At 41.9% G+C, this 20,902-nt stretch overlaps 1 protein-coding gene and 1 long non-coding RNA gene across 14 annotated transcripts in view; both read right to left on the reverse strand.

Moving 5' to 3' along the window:
• Positions 1–239: 239 nt before the first annotated feature.
• LOC123480506 (uncharacterized) lies at positions 240–7,000 on the reverse strand. The gene is made up of 6 exons (XR_006656542.3): positions 6,932–7,000; positions 6,300–6,384; positions 5,707–5,786; positions 1,863–3,165; positions 1,587–1,777; positions 240–942 (listed from the first exon to the last, which is right to left on the reverse strand). It is a non-coding gene; the product is annotated as an uncharacterized lncRNA (long non-coding RNA).
• A 3,378-nt stretch (positions 7,001–10,378) lies between these two features.
• Positions 10,379–20,902, reverse strand: part of MEIS2 (Meis homeobox 2) — a 196,596-nt gene continuing 186,072 nt past the window's right edge. For 5 of the 13 annotated variants that reach the window (XM_045201327.3, XM_024568505.4, XM_053927888.2 and 2 more), the window contains 3 exons: positions 15,947–16,005; positions 14,490–14,600; positions 10,379–11,800 (listed from right to left, as the gene is read on the reverse strand). In XM_045201327.3, coding sequence (XP_045057262.1) covers positions 11,514–11,800; positions 14,490–14,600; positions 15,947–16,005 — 457 coding nt within the window. In that variant the 3' untranslated portion in view covers positions 10,379–11,513. Of the gene's footprint in view, positions 11,801–14,053; positions 14,150–14,489; positions 14,601–15,946; positions 16,006–20,902 lie in introns of all 13 variants that reach the window. The other 8 variants (XM_071221953.1, XM_024568508.4, XM_071221954.1 and 5 more) reach the window with 5 other exon arrangements.

The following is a 20,902-nucleotide window of genomic DNA, read 5'->3' on the forward strand; positions in this document are numbered from 1 at the left end:
GAGTCGTGGGCTGGGGAGGTTGGGGAGGGTGACACCCCCACCTCCCCTCCGGGTGGCCTTAGGGTACCAACTCCCGCCGCTCCAGCGGAGGTGGAAGCCCCCACTCCACTTGCGCCCGGAAACATCACCCGACTGGAGGGCTGTCTTCTCTGTCAGGAGGGTGTGCGTTTGCATTGATTTTCTGTGGCCTCTGGAAATTTGCAGGGTTTGAAGACTAAGTTTTAGCATGGCTTCTTTTATTTATTTTTTTTTTGTTAGCCACTGTCCTTCGTTTCAGCATTTTGCTTTTTCACATGTTAATTACTGTGTATTTCTCTGAAAGGTCTGCCCAACTCAGGACTCTTAAGGAAAATACACTGACTTGTGCCCTTTTTCGGGGTGTCCTTTCTAGGGCTTTAGGAGCAGAGGGGCACTGCTTCTACTCTTGTCAGAATGCTCGGTAATAGGGTTCTCACCCTTCTTTGTCCATGTCTAATGAAGGCTTTGAGGTTTATGAGGGGAAAATAGCGCGCGCGCACGCTTCCCAGCACTCAAATACAGAATCAGGTGGAGTCTGCTTGAAAATGTAATGTCGTTTCTTGGCAAATATCTATTTCTCTTTTCCATAATTTCTATTTGACACAAAAGCCTACCAAATGCAAGTGATGAGAGTCAGCAAATAGACGCGGACAAGGGAACATCCTTTACCTGTTCACAGCTTTCAACTTTGCTAAATTGGTGGATATTAAAAATATATATGTTTTTCAGGAAAGGGGAAATAAAACAAATGCGCCTTCACTGTAATTGTTAGTGTTTTCTTCTCATCCAATATAGACACATCTTTTGAGTTTTTTCTTTGTAGTGAAAGATAAGGAAATCAAAAATGAACAAACAGCCTTTTAACAGCAGCAAACACCAGACTTTTGAGGAGGTTTTCTTTGCTTCTGTTTTCCCTTCTTTGCCCTTAAAGCAAAACAAAAAACAAAGATAAAAAGGAAGAAGCATCATTCCTACTGCAGAGTTTATTTTGTTGCCACAGTAAAGGGGTGGAGACAGTTAACAGCTATTTGAGATGATAATGCTTAGTGACCCCATTCTTTTAATCATACTCTTCAAGTGCTTGCAGATTAATGGCAAGAGGTGTTTCAGTCTCTTCCTAAGGACCTTTGCATTAATTTACTTAGAACATTGACCAGACTGTCAACGTCTCCAAATTTCATTAAGTCGAACTGAGACAAATGCTATGAGATTTTCATATTTTCTTCATCTGTGAGAGTATCTTACTGAAAATTTTATTTGGATTCAGTTGCAACTGGGACACTTGCTTCCTTTTCTTTATTACGGATGTGTAAGTGTAATGTGTTTTTGGATACACACATTATACACGTATGTTAAAGTGCACCACTATTGTGTGCACGTAACTAACTTCCCCTCCGCTGCTGAGCTAAATGAAGACCCTTCAAAAAGTCAACTCCAGTGGCAGGCGGCGGATCCTGCTTCACCCCAGACCAGGATTTGCTTTTAAACTGAGTTTGAATGCACTGAACTTCTTCAAAACAGACCAAAAAAGAATGACAACAACTTGGAGTATAAATATTTAACTTTACCTCAGTTGACACAATCTCCCCAGCAATTCTTCAGACACATCCTGCCTGAGGCATCACCCCACTAGCGTGGGGACCTGACTGCCTCCGCCTTGCCCCCGCAGCGCTGTTCCCCGAAGTCCCCGGCCGCGTCCACCTGGAGTCCCCAAGGCGGAGAGCTGGAGAAGGCGTGACGCGAGTGCGGGTGGGGTGTTCTAGGAAGAAGCGAGGGAGGAGAACGAATGTTTAAACTAGCACGTCCTCGTACTCTGGCAAGAAAGGGACGGTCAAGAGACTCACCTTTCCCTTGCCATTCTCCCCGCCCGGCGTTTCTTCCCCCGCGCCTCAGTTCTCAGAGCTGTTTTCATAAAGTCCTGCAATCCGGCACCTTAAAAAGCAAAGCCCCCAAACTCCCTACAAAGTAAAGTTACGCACCGCAGATTTGCCGGTTTTGCAGGGGGTCTAGCTGCGGTCAGAAGACTTTCCCGAGTCAGGGCTGCTCTGGCAGCGCCTTTCCCAGGAGCAGAGGCTGGCGGTGCATGCGGCTGGCGCCCGGCCGGGGATGGCCCCCTGGGCGCCTGCTGTCGGGGTGGTCAGAAATCCCGGGCAGGGTCCCGGGAGAGCCGAGAAAACGCCTCTGTGCACCAAGACGGTTGGAAAACTATCCGCACACTCTAAAGCAGGACCAGTCTCACACCTTACATTTGACGTGAAGCATCAGGGTAAGATCAAGTGTCAAAGACACTGGAGGGTGATTTGGGGGCACTGCAGCTAGCCTCTCCGTCTCCAGCAAAATCGAGAAGCACTGGGGAAGGAACAGGACGCGCACGGGGAAAGACGTGGTGTGTGTGTGTGTGTGTGTGTGTGTGTGTGTAGGTAGGTAGGTAGGTAGACAGGACTGTGACAACTTTTAAACACGTCCTCTATTTGGAAATAAACAAAATCGTACAGGAGCCGGTATTTCTTTGCCTTTCGAGAAAGGGTCATTCAAGACAAGGAACTGTCTGAATTCCTAAAGTGACTTCTGGGGACTTCACTGAAATAGTGCCAGTTCCCTGGAGGTTTAATTTTGTGAGGCTGCAATACATTGTTTTGTATTGGCCTCCTTCCCCAGGAGATACCCGTTTTGTAAAAAAAAATCTTCTACAGCATCTATTAAAAACATTTCTTTGGACTCCGAATCTACAGTTCGGCAAAAGCAAACAACCCACAGCAAAAACTCAGAAGAATAAAGAGGTTTAGAAAAAAGAAAATGTGTCCCTTTCGTAATCATTTGATAGTTTATTCCCCGGAGGCCAAGTGAAAGTAGGGGGTTCCTTCGTATTTTATTATTATTTTTATCATTTACTCATTTAAATGTTCAGCCTTGACGTGCTATTCCCCTGCCGCGCGGTTTTGCTGCGGAACAGAGGTGGGGGCAGAGGAAGGAGTCTGTGGGTGGGGGGTGGGGAGCACAGAAAAGCACGCTTTGCTTCGTGGTTGGGGGGTGGTGCTGACCCGCAGCATTCTGCTCCACTGGCCAGCAGGGGGCGCTCTGATGTTATCTCTGGACAAGACAGCCAAGTCGCTCAGAGATGCAAGACAGGCTTGCAGTTTCACGCAGCTGCAAAAGGAGGGGGAATTGTAGCTCCTAAAAGACCTAAATCCTGACAGCCGTTCCTCTTGGGTTATTTACCCTCCGTTCGAAATACACCTACATCTCACTTTACCGAACCATCATGCTTACAGTACACCCGCCTCGGCCTTCCCATCAACCTCATTTCATCTGCATGTATGCAGCACATGTATAATCTCTCTTCCGAGCCTTGAAATATACATTAATGCAACTTATTAAATGCGACGATGAATAGTCAACATTTTTTTCGCCTGTTAGTTCCGCTGATCCAAGAAGGATTTATTTGCAGATCTCACATCCCGGAGCCATAACATAGTGATTTTTTTTTCCTTAAATAAAATTGGTCAAATGTTGACAACCTTTAAGCCAATCTAACACTCAAGATTAGTGAAGAGAAACTAATGAGAAAATATCAGATCTCCAGGCCTGAGGGCTGCCAATTAAATCTTCTCTGATTGAAAAATAAAAGCGGACTTGGGGTGTGAGCCCGGCTCAACTTCAACTATTAATTTAACATGTTGCCGGAGTCCACGCCTTCTCTCCTCCAAACGGCTTCCCGTAATAGAGCTTCATCCTCTCTCATCCCTCAACCTAAAAGCCAAGTGTTATTTCTCAGAATATTTCAAGAGGTCCAAATCAGGATGATCATTTCTTACATGACAAATATTAGGCCTTTAAGCAATATGATTTAACTAATTAGAAAATTTACATCATTAAGTCTCAGGGAGAGAAAAAAGAGAAACAAATCTGCCAGTCATTTTAAAGGAGACAGGCACTATTGAAGTGTGAAGAAATCGGCTCTAATTCAAAAAGGCAATCGGGCAGAAAAAGCCCTCAACATTACCCTGCTAGTTATTAATCAGAAAGGGCTCTCTCTCCTCCCCACACCCCCTCCTCTCTTAGCAGAGTTTAAGTTGGTGTTTTCTTGCCAGTGGCCCATGTCATATTTATATTGAGGTTTTGTCTGCTAAAAGATTAAAATTTGAAAATGTTTCAATATGAAGAAAACAGAATCCCCAAAGGAAAAAATATTCACAGAATCACCTCTCTTCCAGTCAAGAAAACCTGTTGTGATAAACAATTCTCACCCCCCTCTTTATTTTTTGCAGTCTTTCCTTTTTCTTCCCATTAAGTTCCTATTTTGAAACCTGCTTAGTGAGAACTAAAGTCTTTGTGTTAAGCTCCCCTCCCCCTCCTTTCTTGCACCCCTCCTTCCTCCAAAGCGAGAAACTTAGTTAGACTGAAAGCAGAAAAGTACAAATACATTAACAAAGCCCCACTCACTTGATAAAAAGGCCATGGTCTAGGCTTACATGTCAGAACTCTAAGGAAAGGGAGATCAATCCGGTGGGTCTACAGACAAAAGACGATGAACTAGAAATTTCCCCCACCTATGTACAATATTTGATAGAGTGTATGGCTGAAGTGAAAGAGAAAGGCAGATAGGTGAGAATTACTTTAAAACGCATTGTGGCGTTGTGTGGCTTTTCCTCTGTGCCTCCTCTTATTCAGCTTATTACAGCAGCCTCATTATATATAGGTGCCCCTTCCCATCAGACTCTTACATAAGCCCTGGGTACACCACACACATAGCCCTTTCCCTGGTCTTCTCATTCCCAGCAAATTAACTGAAGAGGGAACTGCAAAGGAACTTTGTGAGTGTGTAATTCCATTTGGAATCTCCGGCCCTTCCTGGCATCTCTGAGGACTTGTTCTTAAACAGACATTGGGTATAAAAAAGAAAAGAAAAGAAAAGAAATTAACAGCAAGTCTTAGATATTCAGTTCCCCTTCATTATTATTATTTTTAAAAAATTACAAAGAGGTCCCCAAAGCTCTTTTTTTTTTTCTGCCTAGCCCTATTCTTCTCTTACTAGGTTTTACTCTAGCCTCATTTTCTTAATTATCTTCTCTGCCTTACATTCTGAAAGTTTCAATACCTTGCTTCCCACCAAGCCCCTGGGCCTGGAATTCTCAAGTCTTTGGGTTTCTTGGGGCCTGGAGCAGCTCTCCAATATTGGTTCAGTGCCATTCTCCACCTTACCAGACTTCAAATTTGCAGGAGAGAGCAGTAGCAGATCTGGGCTATTAACACACCACAGCTAATTCTCTGCAGGAACTTTTACTAGGTGGAATGTGTGGAAGGAGAAAACATCTGTAAACAGTGAGTGCTCTTAAGGGTGGAGAATGAATTCCGACATAGAGGCCAGAACACATAAAATATGGCAGAATTTGTGAAAGAACCAGTTAAGAATTACATTTTGGCAAAATAACAGAAGGAAAGAGAAAGGGGGGCATTGGGAAGAGTTTAGAAGGCTCCCCAAATGCAGCTTCTTCTCTGACCATCGCAAAGTACATGGGAGTGGAACTGCTCCTCTTGGAGAAATATTAGAGTGAAACGAACACTTCTGTCACTTTCAGGAGGTGGGACCCAGAGAGGGGAAATATTTAAGACAATGGCCTCTGGCACTGGAGGGCTGCCTGATCGGCTCCCCACCCTTGGCTCCAGCCCTCTGGGAACCCTCCTTACCTTTGTTGCTTGCATTTGATCTGACACACTGATGTTCCCGGGAGAGGAAAAGACCACAAGAACCAACCGGTCCCCTGCATCTACTCCGAAGCCAAGGAGCAGTACAATAAAATTTACAGTGCCTTTAACAACTCACAAGTAAAGCATTAAAATTCTCTTTAATTGAGAAAATATTGATTTTTGAGGTCTAGAAAAAGCGAAATCGTAATTTAGGTGCGAACTTGCAGGCGAGAATATAGCATATTATGTCTCCATATTATGGATCCACCCTTTACACCCATGCAACATCATATCTTTAATTGTGCTACTTTATGAAGTGGTAAAGACAAAAGATAACCCAACTTAGACAAACACTTTACCAAAAAAAAAAAAGAAAGAAAAAAGAAAAAAGAAGAAAGCAAAGAAAAAAGAAAAGAAGATAAAAATAAAGAAAAAGAAAGGAAAGAAAAGAGAAGGGAAAACTAGATTAATTTCCCTTTCGAATTATTTATAAAAGAATTGCCTTTTTTTATTTCCAGGAGAAAAAAAAATGCCCAAAGAGGAAGAAAGAAATAGAAAGAACGGAAAACCAGACCAGTGTAAAAGCAACTCACATTAGTCAATCCGCTGATATTCTTTACCAAAGGAATGAAGCCAACACATTTAAGAAAATGCATTCACGGGCAAAATTGCATCCTCCTTGAAAGGAAACAAACCTGAGTCTATTTTCTTACTTTACTCCCACGTCCTTTGGGGTTGTGGGGGTAGAATCCATTGGATAGGGAGGGGAAAGAAAAATCAGGCTTTCTGTTATTTCTGTATCGGTTTTTGGTATTATAGAGGAGTAAAGAAGTTTTTGTGTGGTGGTTTTTCATTGATCAGTCACTCTGAGCTAATGTAATTATCCTCATCAATAGGAGGCTGCAGAGAGAATCATTATGTGGGTGACATTGATAAATGATCGCCCAGGAACGGCCCTCTCGCGGGCAACCCCCACATCTGACCCTCCCACACACACAATGTAGTCATAGAAACACCTAGAGAACCCCGAGCACCGCCGCGGGAGGGGCCCGAGAGGGAAGCAAAGCCTGGGGCGGCCAAGGTGGGGGTGGGGACGAGTGGGGGCGGCCGGTCCCAGACCCAGACCAGTTCCAACCACAAAAACAGCCACGGACGGGGACCGAGGAGGGCTTTGCGGGAGGCAGGGTCCCCCTTCCCAGCAGCAGACCCTCGCACAGTTGCTCACATCAAAGTGCAAATCCGCGCTCTGGACGGGACCCAGTCCTCCACACCTTCTCCCACGTGCGACCTCACCACCAACCACGTCTGATTGTTGCGGGGACACGCGTTCAAATAGGTTTCCCCTAAGGAGTCCCACAACTAGGTCACAAAACATGTGGGCATCTCATTCTCACGCGCGTCCCCCGTTCAAAAAAACAAAAACCCAAAACGCAAAAATAAAACCCAAATAAACAACAAGCAAACCAAACCCAACTGAACAAAGACAGCAGCTGGGCGACGGCCTCTTCCCAGCGTCCCCCGCCCCCCCCAGTTGTTTACTGGGTGACCCCTTCCTTTCTCTTCACCCCCTCACCCAGGCCTCTGATTATGAGATAATGGATTTTGCGATTGTTCCTGTCGGGGGGAAAAAACTCCCCCCAGAACCCCACGTTTTCATCTTTTGACTGTTTTATTTAAGCCAATGGGGAAGTATTGAGAACAGTAATTGATTCATAATGATCCATAAATCGATGTCGGAAAGCGGGGGGTGCGGGTGGAGGTGTATGGAGAGTAAGGGGGGTGATGCTGTTTGTTTATTTTATTTCTCAAGCTTCAACTAAAGTAGCTTTGACACTGTTGGGGCTGGAGGGGAGGAGCCGCTGGGCTCTGCTGGATCATCCATCATCGCTGTCACCCAGAGTCTGCCCCGCGGAGCCGTAGACGCGATCTCCCTTCTGTCTCTACGCCGAAACTATTAATATTAAAACCTCCTTCAAACACGGCCCCGACGGTCTCCGTTCTCATCACAGTCTGGCCGGCCTCTCCCGTCAGATCCGCGCGTCCCCTGCGCCGCCGCTTCCTCCCCGCCGGCCCCGACGGCCGCGCGCGACGCCCCGACTTGGCGACTGCAATTGTTAGGTGCCCCGCTCTCCCACCCCCATCAGTCCGACGCACGTCCGTCCACCTCTGTCTAACACACACACTCTAAAAGGCGGCCAGGTGAGGGCGGGGCGCCCGGCCCGGAGGCGGAGAGTCTGCGGGCCTCTGCCCTCGCCCCCGCCCCAGCCTCCCCTGGCTCCGGGACGCGCGTCCTCACCGACGCTGCCCGGTGGGCGTCGGGGGCCGGTGGCTGCAAAACAAGGGCCCCTGGACACATCCAGACACCCAGACACTGGCCTTTCTAACACAGTGGCAACTTGCAGCGGGGGTCCAGGCTCCTTATCGCATTGCTGGCCTGCAAGACTAATGGGGAACTTGTGCAGGATCCCTGTCTCTTTCCTTTGAACGAAGGTCCCTCCTCTGACAGCTGCTAGAGATATTAGCCACATTTCCCTTCCCAAATCTGCTCCGGGTTAACAGGCCCACCAGGGCGGGAGGGGGCTAGGAGGCCGGGAGGACACTGATTGACTCTTCTGGGTGAGTCTAACCAGGGTGAGCTGGGGAGAATGGGGGCGGGGGGGGGGGGCGGGCGGATAGGGTGGATGGAAGACACAGGCTTTCCTGGTCTCCTTTTCCCTTAAAATGTGGCTTCTTGCTCAATTCCAAACCCTTAACAGATGGCAACTGTAGTTCTCTCAGAATTTCTTAAAGAAAGGGAAACCTTTGGAATTTATTTCTGCTTTGCTTTTCCATATAAATAAAAAGTGTTTTTATATTACTCTTGTTTTGGAGAACATAAGCAATTTTATTCAGACTACAGTATTGCCTTTAACACTATATGGTTGTCAAAACACCATTCCCAGTTTCTTTGCTTTTGACAGCTGAGTCTTTCTTAAATATACCCAAATCGGAACTCTTTATACTAAATAGTAAACCCGAGATAGGAGCAAGTGCTTTCGGAGGTAGTATAAAAAAAGCGTTATACAAATCCGGTAACTCTACCACCTCTCAGCCTTGACATATGTGGGGAGGGGCGAGAAAATGCAAACAAATATTATTAAAATTATTATTCATCTCCAAATATTTAAAAGGGCTAACATGATAGGATGTGGTTGTGTTGAAGAAACTAGACCTGAGATCATTTTATTCATTAAAAAAGGGTCCAGAACTCTGAGATCTAAACTTCAATGAAATAGCTTATTAATAATTGCATGAAATGCTTCCTAAACATGAGTCAATTAGCAAGTAAATCCTTCAGCATTTACTTTACTGAAAAGGAAGGAAGAAAAACTTTGCCAAAGAAAAAAAAATTCAGCTGATGTGAGAGTTCATTTATAATGGAGAAGGTGTCAAAATTTACCTAAAAGCATTTAAAGTAGAAGTATACAAATATTTAAATTTTTCAAAAAGACTCCACGTGAAGTGGAATAACAAAAATGAGAGGGAAGCTATCTCTTTTCAAAGTGGCACTGAATTTCTCCATTATCAGTTAGTTTACATCAAAAATGTTATGTCTATGTTTAAACAGCAGTACATACTTATCAAAATTCTAACTGTCTAAAAACAACACAAAACAATGGAAGTTTATTTCCTTGTTCCTTTGTATACAGCTTCTATTAATGTTTCTGCAATGGGAAGAAGGAAGAACCCTAAATAAGATTCAAACTTGGACCGCTGAGATAGTGAAGTATTTCCCTATCGAGGTGACATCACACAACTACCTAGAGTCTATATTATCTCTTCGAAACATATGATTTAAATTTGGGTGTTACAAAATTCCAGGATAGTGTATTCATTTGAAAAATTGAGGGGGCATGCGAATACCTCACACTTTTTTTCATGTACACTTTGGCAGGCATCGTCTGTGAGGTATCGGCCAGCTAATGACACAGATTTCCAGGAATGTTGCATGAGATTTTGAAAAAAAAACATTGTGTTGCCTGTTTTGTTGTTTTAGAAAAAAATTTAAGTCACCAAATCACACTGGCATGCCTGCACATGGAGGTGTCTGAAATAAAAAGATATCATAATGTAATATATATTAAAGATCAATGATTACGTAATCTTCTCAACTCAGGATTTCAAACTCTATAGAAGTTGTTTACTCAGCTATGAACATCTATATGTAAATTTTAATTTACATATTCAACAGTATTTTAGTAAGACAGAGAAAAAACACAGGCAGATGAATTATATTCGAGCACAGACGCTAGTTACTTCTTATTATGTAAAATTAACCCTGAAAAAGCCCTTTCTTCTGGCAGAAGAGGAACATAAAAAGCTTTATCCGAAACTATTTTTTTAACATCATGCATTTAAAAAGGCGGTTGGACACGTTGAAGGTGATCCTTCAAGCTGGCTCATAGACACACACAGAATTTCATACCTTTAGTAGTTTTCTGCTGAGAGAATTTACAGGCCAAATATAAACACAAAGGTTACCGATCGTTACCTTAAATACTGTTGGTAAGTTAAGTTTCAAATATACTTAACTTCCGAGGATAAAACCATCATCCACGTTGAACACCATATGTAGTAGGCATTCTACCACTTCACCTTAAAACTATGAAAAACACAAAAGCCTAACAAAAAATCAAAAATGAAATATTTATTACCGCATTTTGTGACTTAACACCTTTTTTTTTAACATAACGTCACAGTCCTCATACAAGTATTTTAATGTAAATTTGACAAAGCTTAAAGGTAACAGCATTTTCTTCTAGTGAGGAACACGTGCTGAGAAAAGAAGAATTCATGGACATACAATACCAATTCCACAGCAGATCTGATACTAGCAAAACATTCTTTTCTTTTTTCAATTGAGGTAAACACATAGAATATCTAACATGAAACAATTAATAGACCGAACTCTGTACGAAGTTTGTTACAGTATTCTCTTGCTCCGTTTTTATCCCCCAAGCTTTGAGTTTCTGATAAAGTCCTAGTTGTGGTGCTACGACCATTAACTTTTTTGTGTTGAGGAAAGCTGCCCAACTTAAGATTGTTTTGTCCACAGCCAAGGCTTAGAACTCCTGGAAGAAGCTCCTGCTTTGTCTTTAAATCTTCATTGGCAAGCTCTTTGAAGAAGAGTCCCCCAAAAATAATAAGAAGAATTGGCTTATGAAGCACAAACTATAGAGATCTGTTTGAAACTAAAGGACACATTTATGGAGGGATGAAGGCCGGGCATGAAAACACATTCTTGAAGCTGGAGTCTGAGGGATGAGGTTCAGCCACACGTTCACCATGGTCTCCAGCGTGGTTCTTTTCTCATTGGCCCAACAGGTTTAAAATATACCACAGTCTCTCTTGGATAGTGAATTCACTGATGAACCAAAACAGTCATTCTTTTGGGAACAACACACATAGTGTGGAAAACAAGGATATATTTATTTTTCTCTTCTAAAACTATTTGAGGCAACATAACGGAGTGATCAACAGAAATGTACAAGTTTAACTTAGTTCCTATGTTTATACTACAGTAGTTGTAACTCTCGGAGTCTTTTTTCCAGAGGATCTTTACATGGACAGAATTGTCTCAGTGAGCCCATGATTTCACATTTGTGTTCTTGTCTCATTGGTCCTCTGTTGCTTGATGAAAAATGACAAAAGTAAAAAATAATCACAGCTGTCTGGAATTTCATATTAAGTGTCAAGATCTGGTCAAAGTTCAGAAAGTCTTAAAATAGTTTTTGCGTGTGTTTCCTTTTTCCTTGAGTTCGCCTATACTATTGGGCATGAATGTCCATAACCTGTCCGCCAACGTTGGGATCTACAGAATTTAACATTGTGGGACTCTGTGCTGACATAGTCATTCCAGGGTGGGTAGGGGGTCCTCCGTGCATCATCATGGCTGGGTGGTGGGGATGACTTGGCAAGTATGAATGCATTGGGGGTCCATGTCTTAACTGAGTAGGGTGTGGGGTCATTTGGGGAGGAGTGTAACTTGGCTGTGCCATACTCATTCCCATAGGACCACCCTGAGAAACGTAGTCCCCTGGCATGCTCTGCAAACCTGAAAAGACAGAGGGAAAAGAAAGCAGGTCAAATTCCTAAACATTTTTATGCTCTACCCATCAAAGATGAAAAGAAAAAAAAACAACAGACACTGCAAATCTTATATCTAAATTTAGCTGCAGATTCTTGCCAATGTTTGCAGACATTCAAATTGTAGTTTGCATTTAATTTCATCGCACAGCAGTATAATGCAACACAACAGAACTAAATATTTAATGCAACTAAATGTCATAAAGTGGAACTGTTTTTCAAAATGGTATTCAGTACATTTCTTTGATAAATGCAATAAGAATATAAATTCTAAGTTGAGTTTTATCAGTTAACTGTTGATATATCATTTATTTTCCTTTGTTGCATTCATAGATATGGACAAAAATTATAGAGAGTAAAGTAAAATAGACATCTCATCATGCCTATATTTCTTCATGAAAAATTTATTACACAAAACATGATGGCATATTCATTTTGAAGGGATGGGCTTTTATGTATATTTAAAATGAAGGCCCTCTTTTGAATTAGAAGCATTCTTGGAGCAGTATACCCAGGAGATTGTAAAGGTCAAAGGTAAGAAGTCAATGTAAGGTCATATGACATGCCCAGTAGTTTATGTCTTGAAATTCCAAAAAAAAAAAAATAATAATACCTTGATATTAGGCATTAAATAGAACACATCTAGACATTCTTAAGCAAGGTATACAAGGTTTGAAATTGTGAGTTAAAATGTGGGGAAGTCAGGAGTTGAAGGATTCTGATTTCTCTTGCAAGTTGCCTTCATTGGATTAAGGTTCTAACATATTTATTGTTGCCCATCCCCAGAGCTAGAAGGACAGCTTTATTCACCTCTATTTAACCTCCAGTCCATACAGTTGAAAAGCTGAACAGATGTTTTTGACACTGTAAGCTGGTAATCTGAAGGCTTATGCGTGGCAGTCATTTTGTTAAGTAGATTCGCAGTCCTTTATTAACAGAAGTGGCGAAACCATCTAACGACAATAACACAGCCTGCAGAGTCCCAGCTCTCTGTTTATTCTACCACAGCAGCCTGCTCAATGGATGATGATAATTAAGTACCAAATATACCATATTGTGTGGCTGCATAATCAAATCAAGAGAGGATAATATTCTTCTGTATTAAGCTATTAATGTAATTGGTCATGAAGCATAAAATATGTTATGTAATTAAATAGGCTAGAAGTTATATGGCCTATATTAAGAATTATCCAAGCTGAGCAAATGTTTTCTCTATAGCTGTTTTAGGGAACATTGCTTTCTACATTTTTTTGACTGCATTAGTAAAGGAAGAAAAGAGGAAATTGGCTTCATCCATGGTGTGCCATGGTGACCCCCTGAGATCTCATATAAAATGTTGGCCCCTATTTACATATAGAGAATGATTTAATCAAGGTACGTGTTGTTATATTCAGCCTCATTAAGCAAGGAAGTTTCGATGTTATATGAATTTTTTTATGCTCTGGTGTCTTCAGCAAAGGATATATCTTGTTGGCAGACTCTGAATTTTTTTCAGATGTCAAAAACACTTGAAGCTTTAAAGTCTAATGGGTTTCTTAATCCAACGGCAGCCATTCAGCCCCAGTGAAAAATCCATTCCTTCATATTCAGTTGCTCCTAAATGTCTTTCCCTTTAAATTTATTGACTGACTTTCCTGTCTCTCTGTCTCATGTCGAAAGTCAGTAGGCACATGTAAAAAATAATCAAAACACAGCGACTCCCTAGTGGAGAATCAGTGGTGTCACCGCTGTCATATATCCAGACGAGGCATAATGAACTGCAGCATTTCATCTTTGCATATAAGGTAATTTGGACATCAATCGTGTCCTGACAGATTTATGTCACTCAAAGGACAGTTCTACTTTTCCTTTTTTTTTATCGCTTCATTGAAGCCTGCTTAATTTCTCTCAGTCAACTGGTGCCCCCAAGACGTTATTTTTATTCTTAAATGTCCAATATCTGCCTGATGTCTGTGTTTGTGCACTAAGGGGCCTCAGTAAATGGGCTAAGAGGCGGTCCCCCTGCTCAAAACACACACCGGCTTGCCAGTTGGCCTTATCAAAAGTGTGTAACGGTGTCATCTGTGCCTTCGGAGACGGTGATGTATATTTAAAAACAGGTCCTTAGTTTGGAAAGGCATGCAGTTATGGGCAAGGAAAAATAAAACAGGGGCAAATTATAAAAAATAAAATGAAGTCCTTGCAGTGAGAGTGAAGACAGATCGCACCCGACTGTACTTACTTCCCCCTGGCTTTGCGATCGCTTTACATGGTGAAGGTTACATGTAGTGCCATTGCCCATCCATGCCCATATTCATGCCCATTCCACTCATAGGTCCTAGAAGGGAGATAAAATCCAAGAAGAGGCCGGAAAATCAGCAATAATTGATGGTGCAAAACTAGGAGGAAACTCAGATTCCTTCTCACTCATTGCCTTGGTTTAAAAAGGAAAAAAAAGAAAAAGGATGTGTGGGGGCAAAGACAATGGTACTGTTGTAAACTCTTTACTTTTTAAAAGAGGATTTTTTTCCCCCACCCAAGGTAAAGAAAGCAGGCAGAGCAGGCAGGAGGCAAATGTCAAACCCACCACGAGAGTGGGAAAGCGGAGTGGATGAAGAAGGCTGGTGGAGGAGGCGACACTTCCCAGGGAAGCCCAGAGGAAGGACACACAAACCTACCTGCAGGCCGGATTCCCATGTGTTGCTGACCATCCAGCACAAAGCTCCCCATGGGCTGACCTTCTGGACTATATGCTGCTCCTTGGCTCACTGAAGGATCAAGAAGAAAACCTGATTGTAGTCATTCGAGGACACAGAGGAGAAAGAAGAAAAGATATACCAAACAATCAGCAATTGTTCCCGCTGCAGCACTGAAACGTTACAGCAACAATGTAGTTGGCGCTTTAAAAAGGGGGTGTGGTCTACACGTACATTTCTGTGATCGAGCTGGGGTGAGTGAGTAGCTTTAATAAACCTTCGGGAGGAAGGACTTCCCCAGCCAGTTTAACAGGTGGGTCCTCTGCTTTATCTATATCTTGCTTAGGGGGTCATAGGATAGGGAAGTTTGGGGTCTCCATTAAACAAGTATCTCAACGTGCTATTTAGTTAAGACTTTTGTGATCCTGCCATCTCTGATGGCTAACATAAGTTTCTCGCGTCACCCACAATCTGAAATTTGAGCACAGTTTTACAAGGTTGAACAGACTGAGTTGAACATTTGCCTTTTTACCCGTACCAAAGAAAATGTAAACATGATAAATATAATATTTCAATTGTTTTATATTATTCTCCAACAGCCCCCTGGCCTCCATCAGTGGAAGGATAGATAGTTCAATGTTATTGGGGAGAAGATGCCAAAGGAAATGGATTTTCTTAAATTGTTTAAACTGAAGCCACAGTGTAAATCTCCATCCAGTTTGACACTCTTTCTTGTTAGTGACAACAGTCATCGTCACATGGAAAATAGGTTTTTTTCTACCTTCTTACAGGCTACAACTCAGTAAACTATTTCAAAGGATTAGGAGTTTACAGGCATGGCTCTCAGAGCACCTTATAATAACTGCCCTAGAGAATCTGAGAGATACTGTGGGAAAAACTCACATGTATTTTAATGGAATGGATGTGAAGCATTTTAAACAAAGGTAATAATCTTTTAATAAAAAGTAATGCTGTCAATGCAGCACTTCAGGCTTTGATAGAATATTTTGAATAGTCAAAGCAAATGAATAGATACAATGCGTGTACCAGGGGATGCTCCAGGAGTGAAAGCGACATGTACACCAAGGAATTGTGGGTAACGAGAAAATGAGAGTGGGCTAATGATTGGATGCAGACAAGCAATGAGTCATTCCAGAGCTCACAGTCAAACAAACTGCTTGTGGCATTAATGCTTATGCCCAATTACCAATTCAGAAAGAAAATAGAAAAGCAGTTTCAGTAGAGTCAGGGTGGGAAATCTCCAATTAGCACCAATTAGTGAAGTTGCTTCCTAGAATGGAATTCTGGGGACATTAAAAGCAAAATCTCCCAGAATTCCTGAGGGAAGCATTTATTGCCAGGTGATGAAACTCCTGGAGTATAACTTGATGAGGATTTGTGCCTGTGGAATATGAATACAGATACTAGCTGGAACTTGCCTGCTCGATTTGACTGGTCAATCATTGGCTGTACTATTCTTCTTCTGGCATTAATAAACCTGAAATGAAGCAGAGAAGTCCAGTCGTCAAATGCAGTGTCTGTGTTTTGTGAACACCTTGGTGCAAATGCTGCAGAGAATACAATACAGTCAAACATCTACTGAAAATTATCTCTTTAATTTAAAGGCAATTTTCTCTGTCACTGTTCAAAAACAGTTGACTGGATTCACTCTTCGATCATCTCGCAACCGATGCAAGGCTGACTTGTTCAAAAGGCCCAGGGAGGGAAAAAAGATTTCCCTGAGAAAGCTTCTATTAACTTGCAATTGTGCTTCTGCTTCTTGAACAAGTCAGAATCTGGTTAAAGTTCGCAGGCTGGGAGATTTTTCCCCTTTCCTAAACTCCGCATCAGAGGGATACCCAGCTTCCCCCTTGCAGCTGGTCATAAATGGAGACCAGGCTCTGGAACTCTGCTTTCACAAGGTATTGTTAGGTCAGCAAAGCCATCAATTAGGCTGTCTGAAGTTTTATCACCAACACAGCAGTAATAAGTGCTGGCCAGAAAGACTTCTGCTCTTCGGCAACTCCTGCAGTTTAAGCCTGTAAAGTTAGGGGTCATTTAGAGGTCAGTGCCAGCTGGGGGCAGCCTTTCCAGCCTAAGCTGGGACACCCAGGGCAGGGATAAGGTAACTGCCAACCATAAACCCAGCCACCTTTCAACCCACTAGAAAGACAGAGCCTCAGGTACACATGGTTGATATTAGAGCCCAAGAAACGTTTTCAAATCAGGTGGCGGTGGCTGAATCACAGGAATGTGGAGAAGCAGTTATTTCGTCTGGAAGCCTGGATCTAATTTTGTTGGAAATCCAAAAATAAGTGCCTACTTCATGTTACTTTAATGTTTAATAATGCCCATCAAATATTCATGTACAAACAGAGTAAGATGATAAGAAATCTCCTTTATTTCTCTAAATTTAATAAAAACAAAACAATTTCCACCATTTGTGAGTTACCCTTGTCCCTGTGCATTTAATGATGTGCACTCCCCCCACATCTGAGCTGATGCACAGGATTCATCGGCTGTGCATGGGGGGGCACGCTGGGAGGGGGGATGCCTAGCATATAGCTGGGTATCCCTAAAAATATATCCCCGTTTATAACATTTCCCAATATTTCCAGTGTCAAATCTTAAGTGCACGGGTACTTAATGATTAATGAGTCTGCATGGGGCCACAGGCAGGAACTGAAAACTCGTTCTTTGAAATTAGCCGAAAAAAAATTCTACCGTGTATTGGCAGCTTTGCGTTCCTCACAGAAATGAGGTCCCCAGTTGAAGCCCCTTCCCAAGGACAGCAGGCCACACTTGCTCAGGCCTCCTGTGAGCACTGCAGTGGGAATACAATTAGGCTAGGGAATAATAGCTGCAAGGAAACCAAAGGAGTCTTTTGCATATGGTGTGTGGTTGCAAAACAATGAACTTCTTTATTACTTAAGAAAGTATATAGCTCAGTTGTCAAAAATGTTCCACCCCCTCAGGTTTGGGGAAGAAAGTGACAGGCTAGGAGAGGTGTAAACAAAAGGGAAGTTGTAACTGCGTATTTATTCTCACCTGGCACCAGAAGTGTTGCTCAGATAGATCCCAGAGCCTTCCAGAATTCTCCCTCAAGTCAGAAAAGGAAGTTAACTGTCTACTCTCTCCCCTCTGTTTTTACTGGGACCAAGGGGGTCCGACCTGAGATCGCCAGTCCCAGGAACTCTTTTTACCAGCTGAGGTTAGGACGGACCGACAACGGTGCTCGGTGCTCGGAGAGAGGGAGAAACCTTTTCTGTCCTTGAGGTTTATGACGGAGACACAAGTGGCAGGGCCTTCCCCCTTTTTCTGGGCTACTAATCCTGGCTTTGTTTTTTTCCTATAGGCCAGCTCTTTAGGTAAAACGAATTGCTATTTTTTCCCTTTTTAATTTCACCCTTTTGCTCTTTTATTATTTACATCTGGAGGTTGTTCCCTTATTTATGTCTTTCTCTCCAGTTCCCCCAAACACTCCCTTACTCACAGAGCTGCAAGGCATCATGGTTCTTAGTTCTCAGCAGGAGAACTCCACACTGTCTTCAAACAAATAATTACAGGGAAGGTTAGAGGTTCACTCAAAGGTCATTTCTTTGGATACTAGTCAGAATGTTTACATTAGTAAAAACGGGGTCCTCTCAAAAGGTTGTTCAATGGGGGATACACAACAATACAGAACATTAAAAAAGCATTCTGTGCGCTAGCAGGTCTTTATAGAAGCGTTGAACTTGGAAATGCCACTCCAGTATTAAATTTTTGGCTAGTTACCATGGCATGGACTGGAAGTTCACTAGCAGTTATGGCGATGGCCTTTCTTTGTCCAGGTCTCCTAAACAAATATGCATAGAAGCCTCTGAAGGTTTTCACTGGATCCTTTATACAAAGGGTCGTAGAAATTTTGCTTTTTTCACTTGGGCCCCATTGAGCCTCTCTGAATTTTTGTTCTCCAACAATGTTTTTAATCCACAGTGCTATCTCTTGCCAGATTCATAACTGTACCACATTCTTTTAAATCACACAGAATTTTAAAAACATATGGGCCCCAATTTTTCAGAAATCTCTTAACAGATAACTCCTGCCAGTTGTTAACTCCCCTGATCTTGGGATTAATTGTAAACGTCATAGATGTTATTATTAAAATTAACAATTAATGAGTTGTCTGTAAGAACACTTTAACACTAAAAAATGAAATTAACCCGCTGCAGCAATGATCCACAAGCCACTCTTAAAAAAACACACCAACGTACATATAAAATGGAGCGCTTTAATTATAGATTAGAAGAAGAAAGTTAGGAGTAATTTTTCTCAAATATCAGTGTGATAAAATTTCCAAATATGGTCTTTCCCCCACCTTTAATGACATGAAATTTTTTTCTACTTCCTCTTGGCCTGTATTTTAAAATGACTGTATTCAGTGCTCATGAAGTACACAGAATATCGAGTTTTGATTTGATTCTGATTTTAAAGAGTCTAAGTTGAAAATCAACTCATCATCAAGCTTTCAAGGTCTAAGCTCCATTCATATGGAAAAATACAACTGGTTCGAAGACAGAAAGCAAGACGTCTTAAAAAGGCTCAAAAGGTTTCTTGAATATTAAATGGGTCTTACAAAATAACATTTTGATGAGTTAAGTGTAAATGAATCAGACACATATGGATTAAGTTATCCTTGAATTTCACACGGGTTTAAAAAATAAGGGGAAAAGAGGGTCTTGGCAAAAACATTTTGGACTTTGCCAAACCCAAAACATTTGAAAAATTGCTGAAGACATCCAACTAACCAAAATGCAGCAAGCTGCAACCAACTTTAATGAAAACCCCCAAAGTTATTTCCAATCCAAAGACTGTTAAGTTTTTCATCTGTATCTGATATATAAAAAAAAAAATTCTCTAAGTCTTAATGTCATCCCAGAATGATTTTGAAGTAGAGGACATATAATATGCTTCTCTATTGGTACAAACAATTTAACTTAAAATTACAAAGTCTTCTCAGATATTAAACAGCTCTTAAAAACATTCTGAGGTTTGTAGAACTTGCATGTAAAATGTGCCACGTATGATAAATGTCATAAATAAAATGTGCTAGGAAGTCTAGTGCCTTGTCCAGATTTCACTTAGAAAAAGAATTCATTAGGCTCATTGTGACTTTTTTAAGGGCTAGAGACAATTCCATTAGTGACTCCTTGGGGGACGAGTGCCCTAAAGTGCACTAGTTCTATTGATTTGTATTGAACACAAAGTTAGTATCCAGGCTCACACAAAGGCTCTGGAGAGTATCTACTAATACTATCTAATTTCTCACTAAATTTTACTAAAACAGAAAATGCACTAGTTATGTGGGGTCCTTAAAAAGTATATACTAAGACTATTAATTTAAAATAACTTAATTATAGAAATAAATTCAATGACTTTCCAAGAATCATGAGGACTTTTTGGGTCAATTTGGAGATGAAAAAAAGAATACATTAAAAAGAGTAAAGCCAAGATAGAAAAATATCACTAAAATTTCATTTTGTTGTCTTGCTGGAGGATTGTCTCCTGGAGGCCTCCCCACGCCCATCCCCACCTTAACCCCCCACAGAAGAGCCAAACTGCAGCTTTGCATACTTTCCTGCAACTGAAATCTCACTGCCCTGACTTTTCTTTTAAAGGCTTTTCACTCCGAAGCATATTTCAGACGGATAGAAGTAGGCTTAGGTGTAATTCCTGATTGCTGGTTGATTTATTTTTCTTTCTTTTTTTCTTTTCCCCCCTTCTTTTTTAAATGGCTGAGAAATCCCTTCTTTCTGGTTCAGTAACTTCATGCCACACCTGGTAACCAACTCCTTCAGGCAGCATTCCTTTTGTTAGAAAGTGCAGCCTCTGTGGAGTCACCTGGAAGACCGCCAGCCCTGAACACTGGGAGGAAGCAAGACTCCCCGGAATTGAGGCTTTTGCGGGAATTGGTCTGGTGTAGGAAGCGGGGTGAACTGTTGAGGAAGGCTCAGGTCAACTTGGAGGAGGTGTTGTAGGCAGCCTGGTGACCGGGGACCTGTTAAAGGTGCTTATTCACAAGCTTGCTACTTGCTGTTTGAAACAATGAAGCCTCAACCTTGTCGAGTCAATGATCAAGTTTCTTTCCTTTTTCTAGTACACACACACATACACATACACACAAAGCTAGTCTTTTTCTATACTGTGCTTATGGTCCAGAGTGGGGTTTTCTTAGACACATTAAAATGAGTAAATCAATGTATTACGCAGGTTTAATACCTTTGACCATGTACTTGGACACAGAAATGATTGAGTCATGTGGCAAACATAAATTTTTCACCGATGGCCAGACAATGGGTCTTTTCTCACAGACGACGGTGAGCAAAGTAAGGTAAATGAAATTCGTGAGCTACTTA

The sequence above is a fragment of the Desmodus rotundus genome, chromosome 7, assembly GCF_022682495.2.
Source record: "Desmodus rotundus isolate HL8 chromosome 7, HLdesRot8A.1, whole genome shotgun sequence".
Lineage (NCBI taxonomy): Eukaryota > Metazoa > Chordata > Mammalia > Chiroptera > Phyllostomidae > Desmodus > Desmodus rotundus.